Below are 19,686 nucleotides of genomic sequence, written 5' to 3' on the forward strand. Positions count from 1 at the left end.
GCAGTGTCCTATTGGCCGCTCACCCCGGGCCCGCCCCCAGTCCGCCCCTTTCCCCTTCTCCCAATAAAAGACAGGACCAAGGGGGGGGGGGGCGCTCTCTCTGGCTTTGCAACTCTTTCTGTGAGCATCTCTTGTCGTCTGTTTCTTTTTGAAAGCTTCTAACTGCAGGAAATTGAGCGAGCAGAGAGCTCTGTTTCTCCCTCTTTGCTTCTGCTGGTGGTATGTGCTTTGCAGCTGATACAGGTACCGATTTTAGAGCTCCTGAAATGCTGGATTGCCCGTGCTGCCTCTCTGGGTTGCTCGAGGCTTTCTAAGGCATTGAACTATAAGCGCTAGCCGGTAAAAAGCTGAAAAAATACCTCCCTCAACCCAGATGCTAGAATTGTTCAAACAGCAGAAAAAAATAGTCTGCCAATTTTTAATTTATTGCTATCAGATTTGAAGTATTGAAACTACCAAAACAACAAAAAAACCCCAAACAGACAAACCTTTCTTACTATTTGAAATAGGGTTTTTTTAATAAAAATACTGGTTTTGCTTTTTTGGGGAGAGGAGTATTTGTTTCTCTTGCATCAAGATACAAATTCACCTTATGACTTTTGATCCAAAATACATCAATAAAATTGGAGTGTTGCTGTCACCATTTCCAATCTTCAACTGATTCATTTCAATTTTACATTAGGTAGGATGACTATATGGACACCTATGAGATAATAAATGCAATCCAAGGGCCTGATTGCACAGCAAGATTGATGATATGTAAAATTTAAGATGCACTATAAACTGAACTTCAATATTCACATGAACTTAAATTAACTCCAGGAGTCCTTGTTTTATGCAGAAAGTATGTTGCTTTTCATATCCCCTTAATATGATTGCATTTAAAATGCAGACAGGAGCTGTTATTTATGACAACTCTGCAGATTTCAAAATTTTTTACTCTGAGCACAACTGAGAAAAATTCTCCTAATCCTGAGAACGTTTTCAGGAGTACAGTAATGTCTCCCTGGGGATTGTTGACCCTGGCTGGATACCACGTGGCCACCAAAGCTGCTCTGTTACTCCTCAGCTGGCTAGGAGAGCAAAAATATAATGAAAAGTTCATGGGCCAAGATAAAGTCAGGGAGCGATCACTCACCAAATACCATCATGGGCAAAACAGACTCACTTCGGGGACAAATTAACTGAATCCATTACCAATCAGACAAGAGAAAGATAAATGACAAATAAAACCTAATATCAGAAACACCTTTCCTCCAAGGGGCTTAACCTCACTGACCACATTCTCTACATTCTCCCTCCCCAGCAGAGCAGAGGGACAGGGAATGGGGGCTGCAGTCAGTTCATCACATGTTCTTTTTACTACTCCCTCCTCCTCAGAGGGAGAACTCATCTCACTCTTCCCCTCCTACAGGAGAGAGTCCTCCATGAACTGCTCCAACATGAGTCCTTCCCCTGGGGTGCAGTTCTTCAAGAACAGCTCCAGCCTCAATCCCTTCCAAAGGGTGCAGTCCTTCAGGAACAGAGTGCTCCAGCACGGGTCCCTCTTGTCAAAACATACAATGACAAAGCAAAAAACACTAGCAATGAATTTACTTCACCTTAATCTGTAGGTTGAAAAATTTGATGTTTCTACAATGAACTTTAGCAAAACCAAAAAGCACATGTTTGGGGTTTAAGGCTGACTTGTTTCCATACTTGTGAAAAAGCACTATTTTACAGCTGCCATTATAAATTCCTCTTTACAGAAAAAAAAGAAAAAAGTGGGGAAAAGTACGTATAGAAAGTTTGAAAACACAATAATGGAAGAATTTTTTTATTATTTTAAAACTATGTTTGACACACACAGAAGAAGGAAAAGCATACATGTAGCAACTGAATAGAGAGGAATTAACTATAGTTTGCAAATCTATATATGTGATTCCTATCTATGCTATGTATTCATATAGTATATTCATATATAACGCATTTGTAAGATATACACAGGCACCAAAGTCCTTTGAAAGTTGAAGTTCTGAAAGACTCTAAAAAGCAGCAGGAAAAACCAATCTTGGAAAAGTACAGAAAAATAGTTTTAAATCCGTCTTTTGAAATAGTGTATTAGTAGTTGGCCTGATACCTGTATTTGTAATCACCCTCAGGTCCTTGAAATTGTGACGAAAATTTTAAAAGTTAGCTGTATGGAAATGGTAACTCCAGCCTACCTCTTAATACTGCCATGCAACTTAAAACATAGGATAATGATCAACACACACATCTAAAAAATCCTGCCTTTCTTAAACATTTAATTGGCTGCCTAGTAGTAGACTCACTAATATAGTTTAGCCATGACTAGGTTTCTCAAACACAGACCTCTAGTAAATCAAAGTGCATTTGCCCCATCAACACTCTTTAATAGAATCAGTCATTTTAGGTAGATTAAAGCTGGTGCTGTTATGCCTACCAGAGTAGCAATTACTGGTTTAGATCTGTAATTAGTTAAAATTTGCTATTTAGAGACTACCATGAACTCTCTTTGCAGGATTTCTTCTGTACTTCTCTAGCCCTAAGATAAAGCAATAATACTTCTTTAGTATTACACAAGTGATTTACCTCATTATTTTAATTGTTTTCAACTTCTACAATACATCTATACAGTTGGACTGGATGACAATATGCAGTAGATTATAGATAATAAAACAACTCATGGTCACAGTAGCCTAGAGTGTTCTAACACACTGCAGTACACTTCAAAGCATATTCAAATTACTAAATAATCACTACAGAACTTCTGAATAATTCAGCCATTCAAAAATTCTCAAATGAAGTTTTAAACCTCAGAGACTCACATTTTCTAAAGTATCCTAAGACATGATATTCCATGTTTGTATGTCCTGACAAAGACATCTGAATAGTCACAGTGCTAACAGAAACAAAAACTAAATCTTACCTGAGATAACTCATTCGTGTCCACAAGTCCATTGTTGTCTGAATCAAAATAATTGAACATTTGATCCACAAGAAGTTTCTTTAATGCCATTTTCTCACCAACAGATTCATCTTTTGATTGTGCAATGTATCTCTGGTTTTGTAGATCCAGTAACACATTTTTCACTTCATTGTATTCAGTAGGTTTGCATTTATCCCCTGAAAAGAAAATACACAAAACAAGATTATTTTGCATTTGATTTCCTATTAAAAGTTTAAATGTAAGCAAAACAAAATCAAAAACTAAAAAAGCAAAGACTATTAACTTCTTATAAGACTACAAACAGGGTTCTTTTAAGAGGTAAGAAATTAATTCTGTAGTGGTTTGATCCATAACATTTCCTTGTCTGGTCTTGAAATTAAGACAAAAACAAATTATTGCAGTTTTAGATACTTTTTTAGACAATGTTCTCTGCTTATAGATACTAAGCAAACTTCTATCAATTTCCAAGCATGTACTTTTTTTATTTATCATTCTGGAAAGGTGCATCTGAAGATTTATTACAGTGTTACCTCTGGTAAAGCTTTTCATATAAATGTAGGAATGTAATGTATGCAAAAACCCCTGCAAGTATGACAGAAAAATATATACTATATATTTCGTAATAATATTTGACTTCAAAAAGCAGAAATTGCTCTTCAGTGCTCATAATCTATCTCTACTTTTCATTTATTGGACATAGCAAGCTTATTTAAACAAGAAAAGGTGGGACTGCCAAAGGAAGAGAAAAAATATCTTTGACAAAATCTGGTTTACTCTTTTCATTATCAAGTCTTCTATAAAATGGAAAATGTTACAGAAATTTCCTGCATACAGTGGTTACAGTCAGTACTTATTTTAAACCAAAGCACAAAATAATGTATGCCTGGTATTCTCTTATGTCAGTTGCTGCATATTTTAAATTGGATAGAGAAACAGTTTAAAAGGGTTTGTTTGGGTTTTTTTATTAAGATAACCTTAGGATTTCAAAAGGGTTTTTTATAAGATGAGATATAGAAATGTGTACCAGCATAATACAATGTATTTCATGCAGACAGATATTTACAGTTAGCCAATACATAACTTCCAAGTAGTGAATTCAAGGATAAAGCAATATACTGATTAGCAAAGAAAGCTATTTTGCAACCTTCTTTTTAGTCCCTATTCTGAAGATATAATGATGTATGAGAACAACTATTTACCTCATGGAAACTGCATAGGCAGTTTTGTTTTGAAAGTGGGTCTTTTAAGAAACATCTAATTTACAGGTATGGGACTAGAATTTATTACTTTGGTATATTTAATGGGATATGCATCATTATGGCGACACGATGAACACCTTCATAGCCATTAAAAAAGGCAGAGAAAATGTTCCTAAATGCTTCTCACTATCCTAGAAAGACTCCGACCTGGAAAAGAAGGATTTATGATAGAAGTTAAATCATGGAAGAAGATAAAATGTTTTTTGGAATCAAAACCACTCTAGCCTTTTTTGTTTTGGTTTTTCTAAAAGCCACCAACTGTTATGTAGCTATTTAAGTAATAGAAATAGACAAACCCAAGCTGTATTTAACTGACAGCCTAAGCTATGCATAGTATTTGCATATTTGTCCTCATCTGCCAGGGGCATGAAGATTGAGGCCATACAATTTGTAAGAGTTGAGTTCTGCGTGACTGCTTTTCAGGGGTCTAATGCAGAAATACTGAGTAGGGAAACATGTTTATTCCTCAGGCATTCTGAAGCTACAGTGAGCAAACCTTGCCATCTGAATGGATGTAGGCTCCAGGTGGTGGGGAGGGAAAAGAGCACTTAACTTGAACATACTCTGATTCATTTGGGTGAACTCCAAGAGACTGGGACAGAAAACAAGTATCATCTTTGTCTCCCCTAGATAACTTTTCTGGTTGTGGTGTCCTCGAAAAGACAGACTGGCTTCACTCTGCTGCAGGTGATAGCTAACACTATTTTACCTACACTCTTGGCAGGGCTGGGGTGGTGAGGAAGACAAGACAAATCCTATTAGATAGTGCACTGCTCAGAGCTAGCTACACATTCAGATTTTAGCTCCTGTAAAACATCAGTCTCATTCTGCAATTTTAAAACTGCAAAGAGCTATTCTTTAGAGACAGACAACACAGCAAAAGAGTTATATCTGTTAAACCATGGATTTGACACAGTAGCATTCACAAGTCGCTTCATGTCTGACTTCAAAAAAGACATAGAAAATTAACAAAAATGTCACACTGACAATAGTTTTTCCTTGAAACACAGGACAATGTTTCTCACTTTAACAACTGATCAAGAATCGAAAAGAGATTCTACAAATCTCTACAAAGGCAATAATGATGCTAATGCTCATTTGGATATTGAAGATATTTAATAATAAATTCTGGAAAACTTTTGCAAAAAATTGCACAAATATTTCCATGAGTAATTTTACAAAACATGTAAATTTAGAGGAAAAACAATTAAATTTATGTATCACATGATCATGAAAAGTGTTGCAATAATAAGTGGTGTTTTCTAGTTTTAACTCAAAATAGAGCTTATGGAAACATTTGTAAATGAAGTTTGATCGCAGTCCAGGAAAGACATTTTAATGCACTTTAGACATTAACTTTACATCTAAGGTTTAAGGAAAAATGAACTAATGTATTCTCTCACATCTGTTCAGAGAGAGAAGAAAGAATTCAGACAACATATTTACCACATTTCTTTTTTTGTACACTTCTCATTGCATAGCACAAACATCTGTAGCTAGTATAATAGCCATATAAGAGCACATTCATATTGCATGTTTATAAACTATTTATACATTTTTCCACAAGAGAAAAATATTTGCATCATTTTTTTAATACAAAATACAAACACTGTCTAATACAAAATAACCTGAGAGGCTGCTACTGCCACATATATTTGGGTACTTCCTGTAGAAAAACTTCATTCACAACTTAAGCAAAGTAATCTGTTAGAACTACTATATTATTTATATTTTATTCTAACACCAACCTTCTAAATATTACTATGAATTTTAACAATGTACTTTAAGCCAGTGAGTGATGAACCCTCAATTTATGATCTTAGCTAATTACAGTTGTGGTAAACCAGGTTTCCACAGCTATACTACATTAAAACGTTTTCATTTTATATATAATTGAAAGTAGTCTTTACACCAACATCTGGAATTTAAGGACATCCATGATGGATGGATGTTACCGACAGATAAGGCAATCACAGGGAAACAATTAGACACTCCTAGTGAACATAGGGCACAATTCATTAACAAATTGCCCTCTCATATCATTGTCATGACTGCCTTTTACTCCATTATTTGAGGAATGTGAAGCTGATGTTTAAATTACAAGAATGAGGCTCTGTTTATTGGAGACCTCCCCCAGGCTGGAGTAGCAGCACAGAGGAAAATGCAGTTGCTTTATTTATGTTCTAATTTAGTAAGCATTACTTGTGAAATAGTTGTCTCAATGACACACAAATGGTAAATGGGGATTAAGTATGTCAACCTTTACAGCGAGGAAAGCAATTTATGTTTAACAAAATTGAGAAAGACAAACTACTGGGAATATACTACAATTATATTACTTTCAGAAAGGCCTACTAAATTCTATATAATTAGCTGCATACATGAAGGGATAACCTACACATACATAATTTACTACCTTAATTCAATTTTCTAATACTTTTTCATTTCATTTTTGAACTAGAATCCATACAAAAATAAATAGCTACTTTCTGAAAAATTCCTAGAAAGTAATAATAGAACAAGAAAACACAAAATTTGCTTTTCTGTTTGTTTCATTCATGGAGAGGACCAGTTCTACTACATAACAATTTTTATCGAAAAAATGAACAAAAAAAAAACCCCAGAAACCTAAATAAAAAAACTCTGCTACGATTTATTTCACAAGCTTTCTGAAATTGTCTGTGCAATCACAGAAGGTGTGCAGAAACCTGACAGTGACAAAAAACCCACACTGGAATCTAAGTGCAGTCCTCCAGTCCCATATCTTGCAATTTCTGAAGTAGTGATAGTCCTAGGGGTTTACTTCATTCAAACTCAAAAATGGTAGAAAAATGGAAACATTTGCTGTTTCCTTCCATTCAGTGCAACAGTTTCATAGCTGTACCTCTGTTACCTAGGAACCAGCTGAAAGTTAGATTTTGAGTGCTACTGTCCTTCTAGACTGTATTCAATAGATGGTATCTGCCTAGAACAGAAAAAGAAGTTCTGTTTGACCATTAGTCCTCCTTAATTTGTAAGAGAAAAATTTATCAACAAATTAACTAATTATTTATGAAAAGATGGCAAAGGAATATACATATTCTTAACACCTGCAGAAAAATATTAAAGAATCAGCTAAAATAATAGTTTACAGAACACTTTTTACATCCAAAGTCAGATATCAGATTCTTTAATTTTGCAGTTTTTAGAAAAACACAAAGAAGAAAATAATGCACATATTTTAAAAGCACAATAAGCAAACCATTTGATTTCTGTTCTCAGTTCTTTCACCACATTCATGGTTAATACTTTAATCTTTCCTTGCTTAGCCTCCCCATCTAGCAGGAACAACCCTTATGTCAGAAAGCTAACATTCATGGCATGTCTATCCCTATAAAAGTCATCAGCTGCTAAGATACAATTTGATTCTGAGCTATTTTTGATTTTGCACTGAGTTTTATCTCTATGTCTACTGATAGATTTTTATCTATATCTACATAGCACAAATAGTTTCCACATTTTTCCTTTAAAATTAAAATAACTTTGGATCTATCTGACATGGCAACTAGTTTTCAGTGAAGCATATCTCATAGGAACAGCTTTAAATAATCCAAAACTGATATATACATAAGTCAGATTATTGGAAATGGAATAGACCTGATAAGCAGCAAGCTTATTTTTAACCTTCTACATTCTGAACATATTCAGAATAATCTAATTAGCCAAAACAATTCACTGCAAAATTACAAATTACATTGCAAGGAGCACATATGAGAAATTAATCCAAGATTATATATATATTTATACATACACACATATAGAAACTAATGCAGATATGCACACACACGTATTCATATGCCCGTACACATGCACATACATCCCCCCTGTACACAGGATGAAGTCAGTAGAGATATGATCTGATATCAATTCAATTTCAAACATAACAGAAGAGGCAACTTGAAGGTCTTCCTCCATTCAGCTATTTTTCAAGATCTGTCTACAGATAAAGCATGAAAGTTGTAATCTTACTTGTTGCCCTAGTAAATAAAGGCATATTTTAGGCCATTAAAATTGCTTAGGTTTATCCGAAAGAAACTCCAAGTTCAGATATCATTTCACAATATCTTATTTTTCAATATAAAACCCTTATCTTCCAAATCTAGAGGTCAAAAGTTTTGACCCTTATTCTTTGGTCTCCTCACTGAAGCTCTGGAACCAGAAGAGAAACAATCTCACCTGGACATAGACCTGAATTTTGACCTATGGTCCAGAGTTTGAGGTGGGTAGAAAGGAAAGCTTTACACTCAAAAGCAAATAAACAGGGATTAACATCAAAGCTTTTCCCTGCTGCAGCTATGTTTTAAATAAAAGGTGAGAATTTTCTACCTTTTTTTAAAAAACATGAAATTTCAGGACTGGAAATTTTGACCCAACAGCTGCTCAGCTTTAGACATTCAGAGTGACTAAAAAAAAAAAAAAAAAAAAAAAGGAAAAAAAAAAAAAGAGGAAAAAAAAAGAGGGAAAAAAGAAAAAAGAGGAAAAGACATTTTGAATCTGTGTTTGGCTTTTTTGGGTGGGGGAGTAATTTATACAGCACTCAATCAGCAGATATGCTGCTTTATGTCTTATTGTGTAGCATCTGTACTTTCTAATGAGATAATTATCTAAATCTAAATTCAGCATTACTGTCAAAGTCAAGATACTCAGGTGTTAAGGACTTCAGTTACTCAATTCTGTTGTGTTAATAGGTCTAAGCAGCTACAAAAATTGTTTAGAATATTCAACAGTGCTGTCTATTTTTATGTGATATACACATAAAAATACCTCCCACACAAAAAGCACCCAATTATCCAGAGACAGGCACAAAAGTACAAAATTTTAAAGTTGTATCTGTCACTGTCCTTGGAAAATACTTCTAAATGATTACCATAGCTGGAATATAAAATAGAAAAGAATCTAGATTTTCAAAGCCTTAGTTGCACCCTGTAAATAAGGAATATTGCTGTCCTTTCCTCAGATATCACCAGTTAAAATGTTCTTAACCATTCTGGCTTTTCAAAACTAAAAATCATAAGACAGAAGTAATAATTTCATTTAATTACAAATACTGGCACAATTCTGGTGTCCAGTCTTATCTGGAGACATATAAACAGCTTTTCTGTGCCTAAGCAATCAATAAATACTTCAGAAAAACTATTCAGATTTTCCTTAGATAAATGCTATTTAGGTTAAGTAACAGTAGAAGCTGTAATAAATTTGCATTAAGAAAATGGAAAAACTGGAAATTAGGTAAAATAGGTAAAAAAAATAGGTAAAAAATAGGTAATACTATTTCAACTCTTTTTTTCTTTTCTTTTTTAGAACTGGTTAGAAACATTATATGAAGTGACAAATATTAACTTAAAAAGTAACTGCAAAATGAAGAAAAATACGGAAATCAGCATTTGGGGTAGTGGTGTGTGTTGGTCTTCTGGTTGTTAATGCAGAGTAGTTGTTACATCACAGATCTCCTGACAGAAGCAAATAGGTCATATAAACTTTCACCTTCAAGGTGACATCTGAAAGCTATAGCAGGTTGACAATAATGAGCAAAACATCATTTTCCACAGCTGAGAAAACAGTGAATGTGGGGGTTGTGTGGACTGCATGTTAGCACCACAAACACTGTAAGCACTGCTAGTCTGTAACTGAAGAATGCAGGACTCTTCTACAGGATTGACCCTGTCTTGAAGCAACAGAAACCCACACAGCTTTCGTACAGTGATATCCCTTCACAGCATTTCTCATGTCTTGTATGCTTACTTTGAGGTATTATACCATGGCAAAGACGAGATGAAAATGGGTGCATTTAACAAATGAAGGGGTATGAGGTTTTTTCTTGTATCCCGTTGAAGCTTTTAGATCAGTTTTTCTGTTTGTTTCACACATCTTAAAAAAATTAACCTTCCATTTCATCAGTAAACATTAATAAGATAATCTGAGTTTTCTTATAATTTTTAAAACAAATTTGAGAGAAAAAGAGAAAAGCAGTGTGTCCCAAAGGAAGGCATCATTAAAAATGAAGGTTGAGACAGAAGTTTAATGCAGCATTTTACTTTCCCCTCTAGTGGAGTTAATGCAACCATTGCTGTTAGTCTTCCTCCCACAGGGCTTAAACAATTTTTGACTTGAACTGTCTAAAGTGATACTATGAAAGTTGTGAAATGCTATAGGCCTACATTTAGAAAAAAAGAAAAAAAGAAAAAGCATTCCAAATCCAGCAAGAAAACACTTATGGGATATAAGCTTTGTCAGAAAATGTATGCAGAATTCCACTTCTGCTTCTTGGGAAGCATGTGTCAGAGGGCTCTCTCTTATTAAAAACAAACAAAGAAGCAAAAAGTTACTGAAAGAGATGAAATATTAAGTCACAATCTTCCTTTTCCCAAAAACTTCCCAGAGATGTGGAGTATTAAAGGGTTTATGAAGGTGAGGCATGAAGACTGGGCCTAACTAAAACAGTACTAAAACACTGGGGGAAAAAAAGAAAAGACAGTTCTGCTGCTCCATTTCTGTTTCTTCTCCACCATCACCTATGCTCACTTCTTCCTTTGTTTCACCTTTATCACAGATGGGTTTTGGTGCTAATTGCAGAAGTTGTTACATTCAGTCTTGTGCTATAGGAAAAAGAGACTTAGTTTTGTGTGTGTATATATATGGAACCAAAAGTGAATAATAACTTGGCATCACACACACTTGTATCTGAGTTTCTCCTCATACTCGTACTCAAAGTTAGAGTCATGTAAATCAATGCAAGAGAAAAGCTAGGCCTACAAACTCTGACTTTCCTTTAGAGATGCAGTGTGAACCTTGCAAAGTTCTCAGATTAGGCACAGAATTTGACCAGTCAACCTTAAACAGTATTTTGATCATTTTTTCTTTCACAGTCACAGAAAAGGCTACCTAGAGAAAATAGATCAATATTTGAATTGAATATTCTTGAACTATAAATACATGCCTTAGTAGAGACATTTCTCATCTATAGTTTGATGTAGAAAGGCGTTAGGAAGAATTACACTCCAGCTTTTCACCAATTGCAATGAAATTAATAGCTTTGTTTGCTTACAGCTGAAGCTTTGTTTCTAAGTGTTTTGTTCAGCACTTAATCTTCAGCAGAAAATTTCCTTATTCACATAGATTTAGGGATTTAAAAAGAAGTTTTATTCTATTTGGTTTCATATTAATTCTGTGTTTCTAGATACAATCCTTCACATACTTCAAAAAGGGTTGTAAAGCATTGGAACAGACTACCCAGGGAAGTGATGGTCACCATTCCTGGAAGTGTTCAAAAATACATGTGGATGTGACACCGGACAACATGGTTGAATGGTCAACACAATGCTGGTGCTGGGTTAATAGCTGACCTTGATGATCTTAAAGCTCTTTTCAAATCTCATTAATTATATGATTCAAATCAAAGCAATCTGAAGGTAATAAGAATCCTTATTTTCCTACCATTTTAAGATCTTTTTTTAGATTTTAAGATGTTTTTCATGTGATCACTTTGCTTGATTAGAATAAAATTAAGGGGATTGATTGTTTGGGCTTTTTTTTTAAATTTGTGCTAATTCTAATTTCAAGTTATTATAATCTTTTTGCTTTCTCTCTGTGACTGATGGATAGTGTTTTATTAGTAATTATTATTCCAAACCTAAAGTTGACTTTGTCCTAGCCATAACTCAAAAGAAGTATCACATGTACCAAGACATCTTTAGAAGAGATGTACTCTTCTAAATGAAGAGTGCCATGTCTGTCATTACAATTAACCTGCCAAAACAAAATTATATACAGACCAGCTCTTGCATCTGAACTGAACACATCTAAATATGTGATTTCAGCATTAACTTCATTTTGCTTACGGATTCTGATATCTGGCATTGCATACTCCAAACAGAGGCAACTTTCAAAGTAAGCATGTAATGAAATTAGAGTTTAAATAGTTTTAATGATTCTGCAATTGTATGTCTATCCCTTGAATAGTACTTTTTGTTTTGTTTTCACCATTTTTAAGAAGCAAAAGTCTCTTTAGAATAAAAAATAGATATACTAAAAACATCAAGGTATGCTCTTAACTAAAGGATAACAGCTGACTTGAAAGAGCATTTGTGGATAAAACACCATATAACAAATATTATCACAATTTTTAGACGTTAAAAACACTTTGCAGATCTGTACTGTTTCACGTCAATAAAGAGTGGAAAGCTTTTATAAAGTCATTATTACTCTCACAATCAAATAAAATATATCTCATTTATGTTTGTGTTGCCCAGTTAATGATTTTTCTTGAGAACATATTAGGGATCACTGAGCCTGATGGTGAGATTGTGGAAGCTTATCTTTGTACTATGTAACATATACATCACTTCCTGAACAGGTATAGTTACTGTATTTTATATAAAGTCTCTGAAATAGGTGGTCTGGTTTACGTATATAAACACGACAGTGATCACAAGAGAACATCTAACACTTAAAAATATGGACTTTCAACCTGTCAACTAGTATGTGCCACAGAGCAATTTTGGGTACATCTATCCCCTCACAATAGACTCTGTAAACTGACAGTTTTCATTCTATATGTCTCCTCTTCACAGAAAAATGAAGGGAGGTAGTGTAAGCTTTCAAAATATGTAATCTGCAAAATGGGTACAATTCTTGTCTATTTGTAGAAGAGTTACACCCACATCTGCTATTTGTATTTTCCTCCTTTCAAACTTTGACTTTAAAGTAAATAAGCTTCCAATCTCTAAAAACAAATACTGAATGAAAAAAGGATGTTATAGCTTGTCTTTTGGGGAATTTCTCTTTAGGGGGATTCTCATCTCCCACCATACTAAAAAGCTCTGCCCCACCCTGTATTTTGTAAAGTTTCTGCACAGCCTTGAAGCCATACAGGTTCAGCTGGTCTGTGGAGAAGGAGCCATGTTCTCCTTCCCAGAAGTTTTACCTCACCAGAGAGCAAATTCCAAGAGTACAGCAAGAGCAGAGAATCTTTCAGTAACTGAATTAAACTAACATCTGCATACTAAAAAAAACCCTTAACTGTGAAAGAAAATCATGTATGTTTCTTAAGAAAAGGTGTGAATTTTTACCAATAGCACTTAATGTATCTGTAGATCTCTAAAATAATAAACTAGGGAAAAGGGCCAAATTTTCCTTGAAACTATTGAGGAAATCATTATATTCAAGTTCTTCCTTAATATAATGGAAAAACCAATTTTCAAAATACCTTATCATATGATATATTTTTTTAGAATAAAATCAGTTCCAGTTTCAAATGTAATATTTGAGTTACCCCTGCTGAAGGACAGTAGCAGCAGTGCTGGTTAACAGAACTACAACAACAGGAAAGTAATGCAAGATGAGGCGAGGACAACATTATCTATTGTGAAAAAACATTTGATTTGATCAATATTCAAATTGCTAAACAACAGGTGCAAAAGTCAAACAAATTAACAAATAGGAGTAGTTACATTAAACATTAAACGAGAATAAAAAGGAACCCCCTGACATGTGATACTGCAATTACAGTTCCAGAGAGAATATGTTGGGAAATTATGTCAGAAACAGGTTGTGTATATAAATATGTATACTTCTGTGTACTAACAGTAATAAAGCAACAGCCAAGTTCGTATGCAAGTAAGATAGAAGACAAGTTTTTGTTCAAACCATTTAATCTTTGGAAAGGGGTCAACTACCCTGTTAAGAACGGGAAAATCATATCTGCATAATACTGCTTAAGATATCCTTGCAGAACAAGTTTATCTGCTGTAATATTCTTGTTGTTTCAGAAAAACAGGAACACAGTGGGAACACTACAATAAAGTACTGGCTGTTGTATAGAAATAATTGGAGCTATAAACAAGTATCCTCAGTTCTTTTTTTTGTACTAAATAGAAATTAAATTCACAAACCCATTTAAGAAACTCTAAAAACAAACATATATAGATTTCATCTTAGTTGGTTGCTTGAAATAGCAGGCACAGATTTGATTTAGATAAAAGTCCCTCCATTTTAGTTTCTTATATCGAACAACACCACAGTAAAGAAATTATTGTTTTGAAAAAAGATATTCCCTTTTCATACATGAGAGAAAATGCATAAATACAATTGTATTACTACTACCAGATTACTCAGTGGATTTGGTCAAACTCTATTGTATTTTTGTAAACTCATTCTAGTCGAAAAGTAATGTAAAAGAAATTAATAGAAAACTTATGTAGTGTGTAAAACTATATTTTATATGCACTGAAAAATGGTGACAAAATCTCTAGTGATCAGTGTGACTGAAATCTAAATACTAGTACCAGGCTTTTCTCATTGTAAGTAATTAGGTACACAAAGCAAATGTTCAAAAATCCCTGCCTAGAAATAAAAAGCATGTATTAATTACTATTATTCTTGAAGTCTTCTAATTCTTGTATCCATAGGCATACAAAACTGATTTAAACACTGAGATCTTTAGACAAAGCAGCACACTGGAAAGAAACAATGTATTGTGACGTGTACCCCACTGTGTGAATGGATGACACTTTTAAGGATTTGTAAATTTACTCAGGTTTAACCTAAATTTGCTTCTAGACCTTGACTGAAAAGGGAGGAACAGGAAAAAAAAGCTTCATATTACCCTGAGATTATTTTCAAGATAGGTAGTTTTCAGAGCTTCCTACCAATGACAAGTAACCTGAATTTAGTCTGTCATCTAACTTGGAGATTGAATTCTATCATTTACAACCAAGGGGTACCACAACATTCACATAACAGAGACAAGGAACGTTATTGCTGCTGTTATTATTATACTATTATTATTATTAATATTATTATTATTATTAATATTACTAGTGCTACTACTACTATTATTATTACTCCTGTTCTGAGAAAAGAATGGGGTTAAATAGTAAGAGTAATTTTTTTTACAAGACATTCCAGGAGCTCCAAAAAAGCAATATATTGCAGGCTTTACAGAAAGACTTACTCTGCAAATAATCTTGAGAATGAAACTCAATCTTTATTTCTCTTCTTTTTCTACATGCCCTATCTAGTAAAGGGGAAGTGGTGAGAATGGACAGAAAATTGTCTTTTAGAAATTAAAAAATAACCCTTATATTGGATAAATCTGAAGATGCTGGAAGTCATTGGTACTATAGCTGACTTGCTTTTTTTAGAGTTGTAAATATGGATGTTCTTTGCATCTGGGTTAACAGGGGCTGTTCCTGGATTCTGTTTTGTTTTAAAGGAAAACATGAATACAAAAAAGTCTCACTTCCAGACTTCTCAGAAATTATTAATCCATTAGATGTATTGGCAGGAAATAAAATGAACAGCATTTAGATACAGATTATCACTTTTATAAATGGATAATCTTATTTTGCCTTCCAACTTTGCCTGTTCTGTTGTCAGGAGAGATAGTCGAGATCCTCTCACAAATACTGAAGTCTCTAACAGACAGTAAATGTTAAGAAAAATTAATTACCAGAATTCTCCTAGATGCAAAGTGAACCTGTGCATTGAGCTTCTGTGAATGCTAAGAGTTAAGAAATATTTTCGGCCTTGTAATAAATGAGACAATATACCAGCCTGTAAATTGCAACATGGACACTTGTGCATATACTACACATAACACTGGACTGGAATACATAGGAAAAGGCTGGGAAGCAAGGGTACATAAGATGCAGTTCTTTAAGAAGGCCCTTTTTGTTAAATTAATCATTCTTTAAAACTCTAAAGAACAGTCACTATGTCAAAACTTACGTGACTTCAAGAAATGCCCATACCAATTAAAATTACTTTGAGTCCTATCTGGGAATAAAAAACTTCGCTAAAAGCTGTTAAACATAGCTAATTCAGCAAGGAAACACTGCTGTGTGAGAGGAAACAGAAACTGCAAGAAACCATGATAACTATCTCTAAGAAAGGGGTTATCTAGTTACATCTGTAGGTCAGCTGAAGTGTGTTGTAAAACTCCAAAGCAGCTTCATTCTTTCTGACTTGTAAGAGGTTTAAAAAAAACTTTTATTCTCCAAAAATCCACCAAGACAAACGGTCAAGAATTTGGGGACTTCATTTGAGATCAAATACCTGATGTATGGCCAGCTTCACAGCATCACAAGTACTTCTGAAAAAAGTATTAGTAATTTGAGAAGACACACTAATGAAGGTGGAAGTTCGTTACTTAATATGAACCTCTCACACCAAATACACTGCTTACATTTATTCCAAGGAGATGTGAATGTGAAGAGGCTTCTTCTGGAAGGACCTTTCCAGAGGAAAGTCTAAGAATAATCTACATCACTTTTTTCACTCCCCTTGAAGAATACTTTTTATTTGGATATAGTATGTATCAACAGAGACAAGAGGAGTGTACCCAAATTCCAAACTATTCTAAGCAACAGAAATGAACTCATTAAGAAGAGAACATTTTACCTTAATGGCTTTAATTCTCACGTTCAGTAAATCAGTGTGTGTCAGCAAAGTGAATTATGTCCTATTCTCAGAGTCTTCACTCCTGAAAATCAAGCTGATCTGACCTTAAAGAAGGTGGGGACAGCCTTCCTATGCCTGAATGAGTGCCCAGGCTTCAGAGGTATCCCTGAGGCATCTTGGCACGCTCAGTCTCAGATCCCTGCACAGGTGCCAGAGGGCAACAAGAATTTGAAGAAGAGGAACTGGAAAAGATTTAAATGTGAAACACTAAACACTGACACTAAAACACTGCGAAAAGTGAGATCACCTCACTAAGTCATGTTCTAACCAGGCAGTGGGGGCAATCATGGCATGGCACTGACACTTCTGCTTCTAGAGGCTTCTTACCCATTTGTTGGCTCAGATCAACCCCCTTGGTTTTCACAGGGGGAGCTTCTAATTACAAGGCATGAGCTCAGGTGCATTTCAGGTGCTGAAAACAGAGATTCTGGCTCTAAACTGAGAAATCAATCTATATCTTAACTGGGTGTAATCTTCTACCATTACACTGTTCTAAGGGACTAAGAAAAAGGCAGATAAAAATAGCCTTAGCAGAATAAATTTGAAAGTCCACATGTGCCAGGTTTGTTATGAACAGTAGACCAAGCAATTCCTGACCTGTGAAGGTCACAAGCAGGTTAGCAAGTTTATTATTGCATTTTTTCCTCAGGGGAAAGAGAGACCAAAAACATAAAAATAAAATCATCATGATAAGGACAAATATTTTATAAAATAAGTAGGTCTGATTAAAAAAAAGCAAAAAAAAAAAAACAAAAACAACCACTAAACTTTTTTTTAATTAATATTTTAAATCAGGACAGAAAGACAAAATTAAAGATGTGGGTGGACACACCAACTTTACCCATGTATGAGCACAGAACAGCCTCAACAGATACTGCTAAAGCCAAAGCACATACCAGTAGCAAACATTTCTGATATATACCATTTCAACATATCCACTAAAAAAAAGTATATACTGCAATTCATGCTGAACAAAACACTATCACTGCTGTGCTGTCACTTGGCTACAAATCTCCTTGCAAAGGGTCAACATAGGAATCTAGATTGAAATCTGAACATAAATTAACTTTATGTTGCATATCTCAGCGAAAGAGTTGAGGAACACTCAGAAACTCTTCTCAGCAGAAAATTTTCCCAGTTTAGCATGCACAAGTGGGTATATATTTAGTTATTTGGGTGTTCTTTTATCTCACCATCAAGACATGCTGCCATGGTATGACCTTCCAGAGCACAGTCTATAGTAAATATTTTCCTTCAAAGCTGTTTCTCATAACACAATACTGATGGGGACTTTTTTTTGTCAAAGGTAGTCCTCTAAGTAGAATTTCACCAGACATATGTCATATAAACATTTCCTGGTGTGCATTAGATACTGTCAGATATGATAAAAATATTTTGTCAGAACAGAAACATTTGGTCAGCAACAAGAATGGGCTGTTTAAACAGCAGCTCTCAAAACAGATGTGGTTGCTATTATTGTCCTTTTGCCATCTGACACTAAAATCAGGACCAATTTATTTAGATTATTATTTGTTCAATGCTAAAAATGTCATGCTCAGCAAATATAAATGCTATCTGTTCAGAAGAACTTCTATTTTAAAGGCAATTTCACAGAATATGATCACACACCTCTTTCCCTTACCCCTTTCTATTTCTCTACCACTAAATTTCCCTTGATGGTTTCTGACTTGTTAAATGAGTTGGTTTACTCACTACAGTAGAATTAACTATGTTAAAATCGAAAGAGACTTTGCACTCTTGTATTGGGACTGAATTTCTGACTATCGGAATACTTCATTCCTCAATTACTCAATGAATTAATATGCAAAGTTTATCTAAGAAGCACACGCTGAACATTCCCACACATTACTGCAGTTGCTCTAGATTATATTCCCCCACCTCTAAAGCAAAGAGTGATAAAATTCTCAGTGTGCTTTCCCTGTGGATATAATGTTTCTATCAAACAGATGGGTGGATTTCTTCAATCTTTCCAACAAGAATTAATGGAAATTAAAAAAGGATTTATTGACTAGTGGCAGATGGCTGAAGGATTTTGCTTAGGTACAACTCATGTAAATTACAAAAAAACCAAATTCAACCTCTTGCTGTGGACAAGAGGTTACTTCTGCATTAAATTAGGAGCATTCTGTTCACTGTTGAAAGGAAGTAAACACTTCCCTTTTTACAGCTGAACATTGCTTAATCCAAAAGTCATGTGCTTGGGAACACTACGCCAAGGAAATACAAAACTTGCTTTCTATTTCACAGCGTCACAGAATGGGTAAGGTTGGAAGGGACTGCAGTGGGTCACATCTGGTCCAACCTCCCTGCTCAACCAGAGTCATCCCAGAGCACATGGCACAGGAATGCATCCACTTGGTTCTTGAATATCTCCAGTGAGGGAAACTCCACCACCTCTCTGAGCAACCTGTTCCAGTGCTCGGTCTCCTGCACAGTAAAAACATCCTTCTTCATATTCAGCTGGACCTTCCTGTGCATCAGTTTCTGCCCCATTGCCTCTTGTCCTATTGCTCAGCACCACCGAGCAGAGCCTGGCTCCACCCTCTGACACCCTCCCTTCAGACACTGACAGACACTGATGAGGTCCCCTCTCAGTTGTCTCTTTTCATGGCTGAACAGGCCCAGCTCCCTCAGCCTTTCCTCTTAAGAGAGATGCTCCTGTCCCTTCATCATCTTTGTCACCCTTCGCTGGACCCAATCCATGTCTCTCTTGTCCTGAGGAGCCCAGAACTGGACACAGCACTCCAGATGTGCCTCACCAGAGCTGAGCAGAGGGGCAGGATCACCTCCCTTGACCTTCTGGAATGCTCTTCCTAATGTGCCCCAGGACACCATTGGCCTCTTGGCCAAAAGGGCCCTGCTGGCTCATGGACAGCTTGGTGTCCACCAGGATCCCCAGGTCCTTCTCCACAGAGCTGCTTTTCCATGCCTGTGTAAAATCTAACAGCTCTGGGTCTA

At 35.2% G+C, this 19,686-nt stretch overlaps 1 protein-coding gene across 19 annotated transcripts in view; it reads right to left on the reverse strand.

The window, feature by feature from the left end:
• The window catches only part of FSTL5 (follistatin like 5), a 386,298-nt gene that overhangs the window by 128,530 nt on the left and 238,082 nt on the right, over positions 1-19,686 (reverse strand). For all 19 annotated transcript variants that reach the window (XM_069013600.1, XM_069013606.1, XM_069013602.1 and 16 more), the window contains one exon: positions 2,930-3,126. In XM_069013600.1, the coding sequence (XP_068869701.1) occupies positions 2,930-3,126 (197 nt within the window). The remainder of the gene's footprint in view (positions 1-2,929; positions 3,127-19,686) is intronic.

The sequence above is a fragment of the Aphelocoma coerulescens genome, chromosome 4 (assembly GCF_041296385.1).
Source record: "Aphelocoma coerulescens isolate FSJ_1873_10779 chromosome 4, UR_Acoe_1.0, whole genome shotgun sequence".
In the NCBI taxonomy this organism is placed as follows: domain Eukaryota; kingdom Metazoa; phylum Chordata; class Aves; order Passeriformes; family Corvidae; genus Aphelocoma; species Aphelocoma coerulescens.